Genomic DNA, 17,320 nt, shown 5'->3' on the forward strand with positions numbered 1-17,320 from the left:
ATGCTAGCTTTTCCACTATTTTAAGGCCAATTCACAACAAAAACACAGAAGCAAATATAGCTGCAAGCAGCAATACCGGGGCCAACTTAAATAAGCCAATAAGACATGCTAACATGGTTGAGAGGGTTAGACCAACTGCAACAATGAGCAAATAAAGGCATTTAAGATTATTTTAAGCAAAAAGGCAGAGACATGCATTGTTGTCTACGGAAATTTCATGTTTTGTTCTATTATAGAGCCATCAAGAGGCAAAAGTGGGCGAAATGAGCCCATACGTGTCAATTTTGGTGAAAATATCTCATTTAGTTTTGGAGTTATAAACATTTATATATAAAAAACATGTAAAAAATGAATGATACCTGACTTTGATTGTATTTTACTTCCGCTTACTATCAATATTTTGACATCTGGGTTTTTACTAGTAAAAACTTCTCATGCTGGTTTCGTCTCAATCAGACTAGCAGGTTTCAAAGATATCAGCTAACTTTTTAAAAGCGCTAAATTACCACGCTGCACAAACCATACGCCAAAACATGGCAAGTCTGGTATTGTTGGACTCTGCAAGAATTCAGGAGACAAAAAAAGTTAGAAGCGTTTGAGAGAAGAAATTCCCCCACTAGGTGGTGCTGTTTCAAAACTTCTCAGGCTCCATCAGGGCACCATGCTGATGACTCATACCAAGTGTCAACACAATTCAAAATGTCCAACAGCCAAAATGCTGTCCTGAATCCTGAGACCAATTTTATGGTTTTTGGATAAACAGTTCAGAAGTTATAAGCAAAAATATAATGTTTTTTGTAACTCCGGACCAGTAGGTGGTGCTTTGCCGAAACACTGGATGTTGCCTCAGGTCATGCTTGTGATGACATGTACCAAGTTTGGTTTGAATAAGATAATTGTTGCGGAGATACAGCCTTAAGTGGATATTCGCAACAACAACGTAAAATTAATTCACAGTTTATCAAAAACTAAATGATGATGAAGAAGATAAAGGTGAAGAAGAAGATGAAGATGAAGAAGAACCAGCAAAAACTAAGGACCAGCACACACCAGCTTAAACTAGCTACCATGCTTCAAAACATACCTAACCAGCATATGCTGTTTGTTTTTTTCAACAGGGTTGTCGGACACCATTTTAAATGCTTGAGCACTTTAAAGTCAGGCGGATTCTGATTGGATGTCAATGTTTTTATTGTTCATCAGCAGGAGAAATTATATAATTCGGAAAGTGATTCCTCAGCAATAATTTTAGATCATATCAGAATCTAAAAAAACAAATCAGGAGGCACAGGAAGCAACCAAAACAATATTGATTCCCAAAAGACGATGACAAAATAAACAAAGTTAGCGAGATGCAGGATACTTCTAACCAGTGACTTCCAAAGAATGAAGACAAACATCTCACTTTATCACTCTTGCGTTCCTGCATAAATGAGTTATCACACTTTGCCTTCCTCCCTCTCAGTATTCTCGCCACTGATATCATCCCTCCGACACACAAGTGGGGGAAAAAAGTGTTCAGGGTGATGTCATCTTGCCTCCATGAGTAAAGTACAGCGCACACACACATCCACAGTGTGATCTACAGGGTGGCAGCGTTCCCATATCTGCCCATTTGACCTTACGAGGGACAGTTCAGCAGTTCCAACTCAGGCCTGCGTCAGAAGACTTTCAGCAACCAGGCGGAAAAATCTGATTTACGACAAAAGGTCAGGTTGAATACATCCCTCAAAATCTAGTCAGTGGAGCCTTTCGGGAATACTACTACCTTCCTAGCTACTGAGAATTCAGGGTGGCTGGAAGCAAAGTGACTCACACCGAGAGGTATAAATGTTAATGATTTATTTATTCGATGGCAGGTTGAGGGTAATAGCCAAAGGATACTCACCACTTTGGAATTTGTTGCGTCTGCTAAGGAGTCTCGGTGTCCATCCACCACATCCTCTGCTAAAGTGCTGTCATCTGTAAGGTGGAATCAAGGCAAAATGCATTTATAATGTGGAACAGAGAAGGATGAAGCACTTTTATTTTAAGTTTTAAAAGTAACTGCGTTGCCATTTTGTGAAAACTTGCTGTAGATGATGAAGCTAGTTTTTCCATGTAAGAACAACATTTTCATTTGAATTAGACCCACAGTTTCAGGGAAATTCACATGCGTGACTTTTACCTGAAACTTCCAAAAAGTCATTCATTAACTGCTGATTCATGTTAGAGGCCTGAATATTTCAGTGGTGTTTCAGGTTTATTTGTTTACTCAGAAATAAAACCCAAATCTTGATAATACTGCTAAACTACATTATGAACCCACACAGCAATATAGCATTTTATAAAAGGAAGCAGTATATTTATATTGTAATTGCTGAACACACAGAACACTTTTGGCAGGTGTTGCATTTGTCAGCCTGAGCGTGGTGCTCAAATATTGATTGACGGGCGTTTAAAGGGTTACTTCAGCGATTAGCATATGGCTTTATATCTGCAGAAACCCTGGAGTATATTCAAATGATCATGCCTGATTTGTCTGAACTGATTTTATGAAAATGAACGCTGTGGGAAAGTGGGAAAGTTATATATAAAAGCCAAATAATTTTAATAATCATTTTAAAATATTACAAGTTGTGGAGAAATTCCAGTGAGGAAAATAAAGTTATGTCTATTCGCAAACCTAAATATATAAGGCTATTCAGAAGAGAATGTTTAAACTAAAAGATTTATACTTTTAAGTCCACATAGGACGAACATGCCAACTAGTTACTGACCTGATGCAGACTAATATAAGCATAGCTTAGTGGTTTAAGGCTCTTCACTGAGCGCTTACACAGATACACGAGGCGTCTTTCAGCGGATCCCTAATATATCCCCTGATAAACTGATCCACTGATAGACGCTTACTTTCAAGCGCTCATGTTTGTACCTGTGTTCTGTGAAGAGTGTAAAAGATGTCTATTTACAACATGTTTTTGAAGTGATGATCATTGTAGCCAAGCAGAGACGTATATGTTGAACCCGTGAACACGATGACCAATCAGAGGTATTTATGAATCTGTTCAACAGCGCTCAAAATGCTAGATGGAAACGCTAGTATCACCACATTTTAAAAAATGTTAGTACCGACTTGGTAACAAAGTCTGTACTTTTGACAACACCAAGCAGAAGCAGATTGATATCGCCTTGGTCTGGAGCAAAGTTTACGTAAGGTAAAGTGAAAACAAGCAGGCCAGTCTGAAATCTGCCCCAATAGCTCTAAATAAGAACACACTGCAGTTCCATTTTTTACCACAGATTTACATTGGAAATGTGTGAGACAGGGGAGGACTCAGAGACCAGCTGCTCAGTTTAGTATCATAATACATGCCTGGCAAAGCCATACGTTAAATTTGAATATGTCTTGCTCAATTGGCGACTTAATATAGTCTAGAAAATTAGAAAAATATTTGTTCCCAAATTCTGAACATATTTACAATTTATTATTGATACATTTTATATAGAAGTCTATGTTTGGATCAATATTTTGGTGGGGCACTGCCCGTCTGCCCTTACAGATAAGGCTCAGCTGAAAGGAAGTGACTTATTCCCTCTATCCAACTGAGATCAGCAGCTCCATGAATGTGATATAAATAACACATACAGTAAGCAGCTATTAGTAGAACAATGCTGAATTCTCATCTATGTGGAAAAGAGCTGGGCGTCTACCTTGTGAAAAAAAAGTACACAAGACAATCTTTCAACTGTTTTCATTCTATGATGTGAGACGGAGGTGACATCACCAGGTTGCCAGGATACATTGTGCTGCAAATACACATTGTCATTTGCAAACACTCCCTATTAACACAGTTACCTGAATGACAAGAAAGTTTTTTTCCCCTTCCGGAAGGAAACCTAAACCACTGATCAAAATATATATTCAGAATAAAACAAAGTAATCTGTAAGGCAAACACCATTGTATTCAAATGCACACACAAAAGTAAGTTGAATACAGTACAACTGAATTAGTCACAACTGAAGCTAATTTTAGTTATTTTGAAGATTAGAATTGGCATTGAAAACAAACTTAATTAAGCAGGTGCACTAAGTTCTAGATCAATTCACAACACAACTGTTCATAGTATGATGAACTGCATCATAGTCCCTAAAATAAAGGCAATCTATATCAGCATCCGCAGAGTGATAAATAACAATGCATTACCTGTCATTTGTTCCACATGCAGTTCCTCAACATGCTGGTGAAGAGTTTCGCTGTGCTCCATCAAACTATCAAGAGTATCTTGATGTAATCCATTCAGGCTGTCAAGTGTGTCTGAGGGCTGCAGTTCCTCAGACAAATCATTGTCTATATCCACTGGGGAAGTGTGTTCCAAATCCTGGCGCAATCCACTATTAATATCCAAAGGGGAAGTAAGTGCAGCTGTTGAGGATGAGGCACTGAGGGAGTCAGACATGGAGGAGCTCTCTAGAGCAGAACCACTGGTGGTGTCCAGGGGAGAGGATGGGCTGTCCCCAGAGACGGCCGTCTCACTCATTTCGGTAGTCACCTGAACACATTTATCCCCATCGGGAATTACACCATCAGCAAATGGGCTCTCAGAAGATCTGCTGTTTTCGCTTTCTGTTAGGAGGGAGGCACAAGACTGGTCTAGGCCATTCACACATTCAACAATGGGTTCTGTTGGTGTGTGTGCACTCTCCTTGGAGGATTCTGGGAGCTGGGACTGTGCACTGGATTCAGCACAATCATTGTGTGAGATTTCCGAAGAATCAGGGAGATCGCTGAGAGTTTCCTGTGAAGTGGAGTCAATTTCCCTTTCCTGTAGGTGCTCCTCTGGAGCAACATCCTTAAATCCTGGTTCCCCTTGCAAAGTGGGCACTACGACCGATGGTACCCCTGGCTCACAAATCTGATTTTCTTTTATGGTAAATCCAGAATTTTCCTCAGGAATTTGCTTCACCATATTGGACATAGAGTCTGGCTGAACAAATGTTTCAGATGCTCCTCCTGACAGCTTTCCTACAATTATATCACCTCCAGAATGTTCAGAAGACTGTATCACGGACACATCTTGCTGTAAATCACTTCCAATACAGACTTCGGTGTCAACTGGCAGAGAAGCTTCATCAGAAGATTTTGATTTGTCATCTAACTCCGAGACAACAACTTCCATGATTGATTCTGAATCTTTAATGAGCTCTTTAGGGTCTTGTATCATCTCATTGTGGGCTACCTTCTCTTTGCATTCATCAAGTAAAGCCCCTTCAATCTGGCAAGGTGAAACCTCAGCAGTGATGTCAACGGAAACCCCTGCTACTACATTAATGTCACAAGCAGAGTCATTTAACAAGTCTGATGCAGTTTCTGAAGGTTGTGTGACTTGAGGAGGCTGTTGAAAATTTTCTGTAGTCTCAGACAAGGGATCCACAGCTGGACCTTCATAAGAGGAAGTCTCAGGAACGGGTGAGAGTCCTCGTTGACCATTATGCTCCGGTCCTGGGGCCATGTTTGGCCGGAGACTTAACGATACCAAATGATCTCCCTCTAAAATGCTAAATGCAGAGTTCTGCTTTACGCTAACGTCATCCTCAACCAAACCAGAAACTGACTCAGTGTTGCCTTTGGTGTGTTCGTTGAGATTTCCTGTCTCTGTTTCTAGGTGACCATGTGGCTTGTCAACACCATCAGAAATAACAGTTCCATCGTTTTGTATAGGCGAGGTAACGTCTGAATTTACCTGGATTAAAGTCAATTTAGCTTCATCTGTCCTCATCGAGCATTCTGTAGGCAGCTTGGATTCGATCCCGTCGCCGTGCTGATCTTTCTCCTCTGGATTATGGGAAGAAAGTGCTGAAGAGTTTAAGCCTATTTCCTGGCTGCTACTCGTCTCCCCTTCCCTTTCCTCTGGTAAGTCCCCTCGCCAACTAATATCTGTACTCCCCTCGCTCTCCTCCTCTCTTTGTGAAGGCTGACTAGTTTCCGTGGGGAGGAGACCCTGAGATTGTGCGTGGCCCATGTCTTGGGACTCAAGGTTGCCAGATTGAGCGTTACAGCCTGTTTCAGTCTCTGAACTCCTCTGGCAAGTCTCCTGCTCTTCTTGGTTCCCTTTATCAGGCTGTGAAGCAGCCCCCTGCTTGGCACTGATTACGCAGAGCTCTATATCAGCTTCCTCCTGCTGATTTCCACAGGAAGGGGCACTAAAAGTCACAGAATCGCTTTCTACCCGCCGCTGCGCACAGTCAGTCTTATCTGAAGCCCTCCCAGTATCACCTACAGCTGGCAGTTCAGGCTCCGCCTCCACGTCCTGCGATTGGACATGATCTCCAGTGCCATTCTGACGAAGACACAATCCATCCTCAGTGGCAGAGCTGTTTAAAAGTGATTGGCAGGTTTCTTCTTGTTCAGAGATAGATTTCTGATGCTCAAGCTCCAGTGAGTTGGGCGGAAGGCAGTCAGCAGTTTCTGTGCTATCACTTGAGTCTCTGTTAAGAATCAGCAGTGCTGGCTTATGCTGTGTCAGAGGATCTTCCTGAATAAACAAAGTTCAAAAATAGCTATTAAATAAAGCAGAATGCCTTATACAGTCCTCATTAAAACTGACATTAAACATTCACCCAGAGAAGAGCAAGGGTGCGTGATCAGAGAGCGAGAGAGAGAGACGGTTTAGTCTGTGATCTGCATTTAGTCACTTCCTTTAGTCAAAGATAGCTACCTCCTGCAGAGTTCTAGCACAAAAGCAAACAAACCCTGCTGATCGTACCCAGCTGGAAATATCACTGTGATCTTAAAGTGGCAGAGCAAGAAAATAAGACCCACCCACTGCCACGGAGGACTCTCAAATCACTGACTCACCTTCTGATGTGACCGAATGAGGCGTTGGAGTTCCTCCACATCACACTGAAGGCTAGGTGGGGGACTCCCTGGCACATCCTCCAGCGTCAGGGTGTAAGTGTTTATCTTGGGGTGGTGTCGCAGAACTCTGCCTTCTGGGCAACACCACTTGGACGCTTTTGTCTCCAACTCGGGCAAGTTGTCAACCCTGCCCAACACAAACATAGCAAACTTTGAGAACACCCAGTCTAGAGGCACTGAATCAGCAAGGCCACACCCAGCACACCTACAGGATGGGATGTAATTCACAATACTCACTGTGGTTAGCCATTGAACACAGAATGTCAAGTGTGAAAAATCACTCGTTTAAACAACAACTTAAAACAGGTTTACAGTCATCATAATGCTGCGGTGAGCCCGGACAACAAGAATTTCATTGTTTCTTTAGACATATGGAAAAAATAAAAATCACTCTCACTTGTATAAAAACTGGTTTTCTTTTTCTTTTCCGCATGCAGAGAAAAAAACAGCGTGATTACATAAAAAAGTGAAATTTGACATTCCTTGTGGCAGTGTTAACAGCTGAACATTACATATCCTCTTCACATATTTGTCAGTCTCCCATCGACATGGAAAGCTACTGGCTTTCAAAAGAAAAATGTGCAACTGCTAGTGTTTTGTGCGCGCGAGTGGCTCAGATTGTCCCCCAGGGCCCTGACGCATGGGTAACAACAGGAACTGTTTTCACCTACACTGTATCTAAGGTTCAACAGGGTATCCATAGCAACCCAGTGACATCACTCAAGGGGAACTAAAGAGTGCAAAGTGAAAAGGAGAGGTGGCAGATGTGATGAAAGGCTGAACTCTTAAGAACTGGAGAGCTGAATGAATTGTTATGTATAAGTGCTGTTTCTATTCTATCACTAATTTAATCGATTAATCTATGAACACAACAATGACTTCAACTGGTATCATCATGAGATAATATTTAGATATATAATGAAAAATAATCAAAATGCCTTATACACTTCAAAAATAATTGCACACTCAAAATGACTGACCACAGTTACTATACTTACTATTATACTTTATTACATTATTTTACTTAATATTATAAAATATGATGATTTTGAATTTTGATCATGCATTATACCTTATTCTCTTTAAAAGGTGCACTCATAAACCGGTAAGTACTATAATGTATTGTAAAAGATTCAAATGTATTAGTGTAACATGGGGTAAGATTTGTTTATCTCCTGATCAAAGATGACACTTTTGATGAATGGCTACACCATTTTTTATTTTGTCATTTCATTTGAATATCAACATTTGTGAAGTTTAGTGTATTTGTTAATAAGGTTTTTGTGGACACATTAATGTTTTTAGATTTAAGGAGCAAAAGTTAGAACTTTTATTTAAGAAAAAAGAAAAAATTAGTCCCTTGAGGTAAGTATTACATTTGATACTTTTTGTAATTAATATTATTTATTATTTCCATGTACATTTCAGACATCTTAACTTTCATTAAAACCTACAGGTTGAGTGAAATCATTCAATTTGATTTCACAGTCTTTATTGACATATCTGACCTATGCCATATCTTAAATAAATAAAACAAATGATCAATTAAATATGTTAATATTCATATGCTTGTATATAACTCATGGACTAATTTTAACTTTAAATTCAAATTTGTCTGATTTTATTATGCGACAGAAGACTGCTTCTGCTTTTCCTGGTCATGCATGTGTGGGGTAAAGCAGCGCTGTTTTATCATATTAGATACATTATTTGAGTATGCTGAAAGATGTTATAATGCTACTCTGTGCGTTCGCTCGGCTGCGACTATGAGACACTTGTTGCACACTTCAGTAAACCAGATCAATATTAGTAATGGTGAAACATGGTACTCACGATCAAACTAGATTTAAACAATGAAACTTAGTGTGTTGATCTATACAACGATTTGTTTTCTGTCAATGAATGCATCCAAACAGTTGCTCACCTGTCTAATAAAACAATATATTGATGTTTCCATGGTTTCTACAAAATAAAACCATGTCCTGTTTAAAATAGATTATTTCTCTGGATTTAAACATTCTTGGAAACATTGAGGATAACGCAAGCAAATTTACAAATGTTCCTTTTATTTCCTATAATAACACATTGGCTGATGAACCATTATCCAACACCTGCTAAACTTATATCTAAATATGTTGGAGTTTAAAAACAAATCCACATTCATATTCTAAAGGCTGCCTCTTCCCCCATGTTACCCTATATATTAATATGATTACGTTTACAATTCAGCCTTCATAGAAAGCCAAGGGAAAAGCACATCAAAATATCTTCGAGAAACCACCAACGAAATACCATGATCTTTGATGGAAAGATTTGAGGCAATGTCTAAGGGTGCGCTGTGGTTCAGTACACTTGCTTTAAATGAGGCACTAAACCAGAGCACTTAACAGCCTCCTATAACAGACTCCTATAATCCAGGGAGCACAGATCACACACTAGCTCAGAGTCTGGTCTCTCCTCTATCCTTCAGACTGCCTTGGTGCCCTGTTTCCGAATAGTCAAGTAGGGGAGCATACTGTACGGAAACACAGGTTTGCTAGTCATAGTCTGTGAAGAGTCCTGGCTGAGGGAAGCTGATAAAAGTAAACGTCTCTGTTACACACAGACACAGGTAATGCCACTTTACTGAGTAAATCCGCAGACAGGATCTTGTTGGTTTGAAACCGGTTTCTGGTGTAGATTGCTTCGGCTTCCTTTAAAAAGATTGAGAAAACTTCTGTGGATTTAACTGTTTACAAAGAGCTCAGAGCCACATGGCCTGTCCTTGTGCTTTGCTCTCGTCTCCCCCACATTCAACATCCTCCTTTCTGCAGAACACAACACTAAATCTTAGCTCATTTTCAAGATAAAGTATCTAAATCTATTAAGACTCCATCTAACATTGCTCATTTTGTCTTTTTGAGAAAACAAACGAGCCTGATGGATCTTTTTGTCTGACCAATGGAAGACAGGGAGTGTGTTTGGGATTTGAAAAACAATTATTTTTGCAACTTACAAGCTTCACCTTTACGACAATATTTTATGTTTGCGAGAGACAAATACGATAAAGGTGTATTTGTTTAAGGCATTTCAAAGGTCACAACATCCACTAAACTATGTTCTGTTTGATCAACTCCTCTGCTTGCATTAAACAGCATAAATAAAAATAACAAATACTAAATAAATAAAAACTAAATAAATACTAAATATATAATAAATACTAAAATAAATTCTAAAATACTAAATAAATATATTAAATAAAATTTACTAATTAGTACTAAACTAAAATAAATAAATAAATAAATAAATAAATACAATATTTTATCATTTTGTTATGCAAAATAATAAAAAATAATAAATTATAAAATAAAAAATAATAAAATAATAAATTGAAAATAAAATAAGTTGCCTGTATTTACAATCTAAAAAAAAGTCATGTAAATTAATTTAGTATTTAAAAAAAAAGTTAACTATGAAGAACATTTAAGTTATTAGGATTTTGAATTTAATTAGTTGAATTATTTAATAATTCTATTACATTGCCATTTCTGTAAATAATAGATCTTCAAATGAGCTGATCTGTTATCATAGCAGATGTATCATGAATATCTATCTTCAAATATTGTCGCGGACAATGGAGGGGGGCCTTGGAGGCAAAAAAGGTTACTATAACGATCTAAAAATACTGGTTAAGGATACAAATTTCTTGCACACTTACTCTGTCAGCAGTTTCTGGAGCTGCGAGTGGCCTCTCTTCTGTGCGACCCTGGCCGGTGTCCGACCCTGTTTGTTGGGAAGTCGGAGAGCCTCTCTTCCTCCAGGTTGCTGGAGGAGAAAGAGTGCTACCTTGCGTAGTCCACGCTTCGCAGCAAAGTGCAAAAGTGTGTCTTGTGGTCCAGGTTCTAAAGGAGAAGAAAACAGTCCAAGTTCAACTAATTCTCCTTACTTGTCCTTTAAACAACACACTATTACCTAAGGCATATTTCTGATAATGGTGCTTCAGGAAAACGCCACACTCACTGCCTAATGGGGGCCTCAAAGCTATAAACCCCACCCCCTGCAACTTCAAAACCAATGAGAGCAGGCAAAGCCCTCAAACAAGACCCACCCCCACAATTCCCTCGACCTCTGTCAACAGAATCTCCTGACAAACTTGTGCAAACATCATTTTAATAGATCATTTACAATGAGGACAGAAAATCAGCCAGAGAAGGGTCATGAGTGAAAGAAGTGATCGTATTTGAAGGCGTTTATCATAAAGACAGATTACAAAGTGCCGTTTTAAAAAAGTTCAGGAAGCTTGAATGAGGCTCTCTGTGGAAGCAACAGAGACAGAGGAAGGATTGTTCTTGCTGGTTAATGAGAGGCTGAGAATGAGACTGCCCTCGTTTAATCGGCCCACTGAGGATCCAACAACTAATTTGAAGCCCCAAGCATGAAAAAAGAAGAAGCTGTGGTGAAGTGAAATATGGCACTGGAAAGAACAGCAGATCAGGATCACTACACAGTCTGATTAGAGACACAAGATTGGACATGGCCTTATACTGAAAACACTGGTGTCAAGTAACTGGTATCCCAGTGCTACGTTAATATTGTCACCCCCGAGCCTCAAAACACTGGTGTTACCATATGGTTTTTTTAACGGTAGTATCATAACCAAACACCAGGTATCAGCATGCTTTTGCAAATGAAAATGAAATGCAATAGGAGAAGTTTAACTTCCCAATCTTAAAGAGAACTCATCATTTACTCACCTCATTTCATTTCAGACCTGTATGATTTGTATTTCTCATGTCAATCATACACAGCGGAAAGACTCTTTTTTTTAATAATAATAAAAAATATATATTCTTAGTGATTTTTACAAATTAACAAATAAACAAAAACAAATAGGTCAATATATAACAAGAAATAATGAAACAAATAATTAAAACATTAAATAAATAACTGTTGGTATTAAATAAATAACTGTTGGTATTGTTCTTATCTTGTAGTCTTAATTAAAAAATCTGATATGTCATTGCTATTTTTACAAATTAACAAAAACAAAAACATAAATAATTAAAACCATTACATAAAAATAATAAATAAATAAATCGTATGTTCCTTGGCATTAAATAAACGGTGAGAGTTTTGTGCTAAATTTATGTGGGGTTTGTTTTGGTCAGGAGATGATGCAAGTCTTTATTATTAAAAATAAATAAACAGCTTTTTCTTTGTGATTTTCGCAAATTAACAAACAAAGTCCCTTAATATTAAATAAACACTGAGTTTTTGTGCTTTATTTATGCAGGGTTTATTTTGAGAATCAGGAAATTAATCTAAGTCGGATTAGAACTTGCATTGCTAGAATTAGCACCGTGACTTAATGCTAACTAAAGAGATTTATACCACTTAACCAAAATTCTGTCATCACTTATGCACCCTCAGGTTGTTCCAAACCTGTTAGCATTTATTTCTTCTGCGGAACCTTAAAGATGAGAAAAAATTTGATATTGAAAAATGTATCTGTTTTACAAACCCGATTCCAAAAAAGTTGGGACACTGTACAAATTGTGAATAAAAAAGGAATGCAATCATTTACAAATCTCATAAACTTATATTTCATTCACAGTAGAATATAGATAACATATCAAATGTTGAAAGTGAGACATTTTGAAATGTCATGCAAAATATTGGCTCATTTTGGATTTCATGAGAGCTACACATTCCAAAAAAGTTTGGACCGGTACCAATAAGAAGCCGGAAAAGTTAAATGTACTTATAAGGAACAGCTGAAACAACTTATTAGGTCAACTAGCAACATGATCGGGTATAAAGAGAGACTCAGAGTGGCAGTGTCTTACACAAGTCAAGATGGGCAGAGGATCACCAATTCCCCCAATGCTGCAGCGAAAAATAGTGGAGCAATATCAGAAAGGAGTTTCTCAGAGAAAAATTGCAAAGAGCTGGAAGTTCTTTCTACAGTGCATAATATCATCCAAAGATTCAGAGAATCTGGGACAATCTCTGTGCGTAAGGGTCAAGGCTGGAAAACCATACTGGATGCCCATGATCTTTGTGCCCTTTATACGGCACTGCATCACATACAGGAATGCTACTGTAATAGAAATCACAACATGCTCAGGAATACTTCTAGAAATCATTGTCGGTGAACACAATCCACCGTGCCATTCGCAATTGCTGGCTAAAACGCTAAAGTAAAATAAATAAATAAGCCATATATAAACATGATACAGAAACGCAGACAGTTTCTCTGGGCCAAAGCTCATTTAAAATGGACTGTGGCAAAGGGGAAAACTGTTCTGTGGTCAGATGAATCAAAATTTTAAGTTCTTTTGGAAAACTGGAACACCATGTCATCGGGACTAAAGGACAAACCAAGGTCTTATAAGCGCTTAGTTCAGAAGCCTGCATCTCTGATCGTATGGGGTGGAATGAGTGCGTGTGGCATGGGCAGCTTACACATCTGGAAAGGCACCATCAATGCTGAAGTTCTAGAACAACATATGCTCCCATCCAGACGTTGTCTCTTTCAGTGAAGACTTTGCATTTTCCAACATGACAATGCCTGACCACATACTTCATCAATTTCAACATGGCTGCATAGAAGAAGGATCCAAGTACTGAAATGGCCAGCCTGCATCTTTCACCCATAGAAAACATTTGGCGCATCATAAAAAGGAAGATGCGACAAAGAAGACCAAAGAGAGTTGAGCAATGAGAAGCCTGTTTTAGACAAGAATGTGACAACATTCCTATTCCTAAACTTGAGCAACTTGTCTCCTCAGTCCCCAGACGTTTGCAGACTGTTATAAAAAGAAGACTGAATGCCACACAGTGGTTAACTTTTTTGAGATGTGTTGATGCCATGAAATTTAAAATCAACTTATTTTCCCTTAAAATAATACATGTTCTGTGTTTAAACATTTGATATGTCATCTATGTTGTATTCTGAATTAAATATTGACATTTGAAACTTCTACATTATTGCATTCTGTTTTTATTCACAATTTGTACAGTGTCCCAACTTTTTTGAAATCCGGTTTGTATATATATTTTTTTTTTTGTCCATAAAAATAAAAGTCAATGGATTCCAATGCTGTTTTGATTAGCCCTGACTTTCATAGTACAAAGAAAAACATTTCAATCTTGAATATCTTCTTTTGTGTTCCACAGAAGAAAGAACGTCATGCGGGTTTGGAACAACATGAACAGTGCCAAACGAATTGAGTGAACTATCCCTTTAAGTCTCATTTTCCATAAATATCATCTGATATGTGCCATGATGCAACGTGTCTGAATACCAGCAAATTCCCAGTTGCTATCTTACACAGTGGAAACAGTCTTTATTAGCTTACTGGATACTTAATTTCACTTATGGAAGACTGCTGGCGGTACATGCTCACTGATGCACTGGGCAAGATGCCCGTGGGTAGCTCTGGTTTCAGGGCTGGTCCAGGTGCCCAGCACCAGCTGCAACAAATGCCAGAGCTCGGGGAGTCATTACACAGCTCGCCGTCTCCCTCAACAGACAGGTCAACTCTAGGAATTTGGTTTTTCTGAAAAATGTTTTCATTTAATACGACAAAATGACCAGAGAAAACGATCTAAAGGAAACACTAAATCCAATGTCCACAGCATGTGCTCAGGTACCAGATAAAACCCACTATTGTCTTCTGCCTTTTTGCTCAGTGAGCAAAACTTTGCATGAATTGGTAACAGAGCTTCCAGATATTTCACTGAATTAGTTATTTAAGACCAAGGCTGTTTATAAGAGATAAGCCTCTTCTTATTATGACATAACAAAGCATGTTTAGCCTTTGTTGGCCCTTATCTCCTGCTGCCTACTGTCCAGGTCTCACCACGCCCGCGCTAACACCTCCTACTTTGAACCAAGCTGCCTAATTTAGAGGACAAGCTTGAGTCACATGAGAGCTGGGAATCTGCTGTCGCGTCAGCTGCCCTGATGAATGATTCCTTGCTGTGCAATTGTTTGGATCCACACATCGGCCAGATTCACACACTCATTCAAGCACATTTAATATACAGAGGCTCATATTTCTGCCTAGTTGATAACCGCTATGGAGGAATATGTGGCCGTGCACAAAAACGTACACTATGATCGGACAGGGAACAGGGGCTTCCTAAGATGCTTGGTCATTTATGACTGCATCAGCTTTAAAGGGATAGTTCACCCAAAAATTAAAAATACCCCATGATTTACTCACCCTCTAGCCATTCTTCTTTCAGACGAATACAATCAGTTACATTTAAAAATGTCCTGGCTCTTCCAAGCTTTATAATGGGAGTGAATGGGGGTCGAGATTTTCTCGAGCTCAAAACATGCATCCATCATAAACATACTCCACACGCCATGCCTTCTGAAGATGCCTATTTTGTCAATGCGTCATGGGTTGGGTCAGAGATTACCCTTTTGGTGTAAGTCAATTGGCATAGGCCGCCTGACGGAAGCTAGCTATTTTAGTTTATTAAGTTTTACATTTGGATATTTTTCTTAGGCTTCTCTTCAGAAGGCCTTTATTATCCCCCCAGAGCCATGTGGAGTAGGTTCATGTACTTGGATAGATGCACTTTTGGGCTTCAAAACCTTGACCCCTATTCACTGCCATTATAAAGCTTGGATTAGCCAGGACATTTTTTTTTTTACATAACTCTGATTGTATTCGTCTGAAAGGAGAACGGCACATACACCTAGGATGGCTTGAGGGCGAGTAAATCGTGCTAATTTTCATTTTTGGGTGAGCTATCCTTTTAAGCATTCGTCTGATATCTTTTCAATCTTCTGTTTAACTTTGTTCATGTTGTTTATCATAATCATAAAGAAAGTTTATTTTCAGTTCCACTTTTGGTTCTTGTCTGGTTTACAGCCCGTGACAAACACTACCACTCAAAGATTCAGGTTGATAAGATTTTTTCTACACATTCTCGAAATAATTATTTCACCAATGGCTGCACTTATTTAGTTAAAAATATTGTAAAAACAATGATTACATTTTGATGGTCCACTTTAGACCTTCGACTTACTATCAGTAACTGATTCTTAGATTAATATGGCACTTCTCCACTGCATGGCACAGCACGGTATTGCAATTTTTTGGCGCTTTTCCACTGCATGGTATGGCTCACTTAAATAGTACCATCCTCGGTTGAGGTTCAAAGCGTGCCTTACCGATATTAAAATGTGATGTGCAGACACTGCAGATCACTGACTGGACAGAGCGCTCCTGCCCCTATGAAAGTGAAAAGTGCTCTTTTCGATCACACTGCAGTGCCCACGCAAACATGATTTCTACCGAAGGTGACCTCGCCCCAAATGTGATCTTTACAGACAGGGAACCCAACCCTCAACCCCAAACCATATTTCTGTGGAAACTGGCACTTTTTTCCAGAATTTTTCCAGAGTAAATAGATTTTTATTTATGTCTTTACTGTCACTTTAGATTTTTTTTAAATCAAAATAATCATTCCTGCTGAATACAAGTATTTTAATTCTTAACCAAAAAATAAATAACATCCCTAACATTTCACTATAGTGTATCTAAAAAGATGGCCATAATCAGAGACTGTGATATGCAATGTTTGCTTGTGGGTAGGTTTGCAACAAAGTTTAATTTTAAGTCAGTGAAAACATGGGCCAGTTCTTTGAGAGGTTTGCAGATCCCCTGGCCGAAATACCATTCACAAATCAATGGGTATCCGAGAGCCGGACGAACACAGGAAACTCATTTAACAAGAACTGTTCTGCCAAATCCACATGAAACACAAATCTAAGTCAGTGACAACCAGAGTTCCTGCAATTTATCCCATGCATCTTCCGTCAGTCCCGAAATGAGTCCACAGCCTGACTTAATAGGCTGTGTAAATGCTCCGTGCCAAAAAGAGCACTTTATTAGGGTGGGAATGTTTGCTTTTAGATTATCTGACATGGCGTTCCTGACTTGATATGAGTACAAGTATGAGGAAAATAAGGCTAGAATGGACTAACATTCTGAACCAACCCACAACTTAAAGAAATAATAAATAAAACATGGCTGTACTGAAGGCCTTCCCCAAAGGCACAGTGCCTTTGCTCTCAGCATTGTAACTTCACTATACAGATGTTAAGTGATGTAATAATGTAAATTATATTTTCCAAGCTCTCACTGGTTGGGAAAGCAGTTCAAGTCACAAGCAGTCATTTTCAAGTCACCTTTTTTCTGACATTATTTTTATGTAAGGCTTTTTAAAGTATATTATGATATAAACTTAGATTGTTACATACAGTATACCGTCAACATTTCAGCTGGAAATTAATTTTAAACGTATATATATATATATATATATATATATAATTTTTTTTTAAATATAATTAAATATAATTGTAAAAAATATGGTTTATTTGTTATTGTATAATAATAACAATTAAATAATAGCTTTTT

At 38.4% G+C, this 17,320-nt stretch overlaps 1 protein-coding gene across 10 annotated transcripts in view; it reads right to left on the reverse strand.

The window, feature by feature from the left end:
• akap13 (A-kinase anchoring protein 13) overlaps positions 1–17,320 on the reverse strand; it is a 122,880-nt gene that overhangs the window by 61,522 nt on the left and 44,038 nt on the right. For all 10 annotated transcript variants that reach the window (XM_067436452.1, XM_067436449.1, XM_067436451.1 and 7 more), the window contains exons 5-8: positions 10,597–10,780; positions 6,840–7,026; positions 4,188–6,516; positions 1,889–1,962 (exon numbers count right to left, since the gene is read on the reverse strand). In XM_067436452.1, the coding sequence (XP_067292553.1) occupies positions 1,889–1,962; positions 4,188–6,516; positions 6,840–7,026; positions 10,597–10,780 (2,774 nt within the window). The remainder of the gene's footprint in view (positions 1–1,888; positions 1,963–4,187; positions 6,517–6,839; positions 7,027–10,596; positions 10,781–17,320) is intronic.

This window comes from Pseudorasbora parva, chromosome 25 (assembly GCF_024679245.1).
Source record: "Pseudorasbora parva isolate DD20220531a chromosome 25, ASM2467924v1, whole genome shotgun sequence".
Classification (NCBI taxonomy): domain Eukaryota; kingdom Metazoa; phylum Chordata; class Actinopteri; order Cypriniformes; family Gobionidae; genus Pseudorasbora; species Pseudorasbora parva.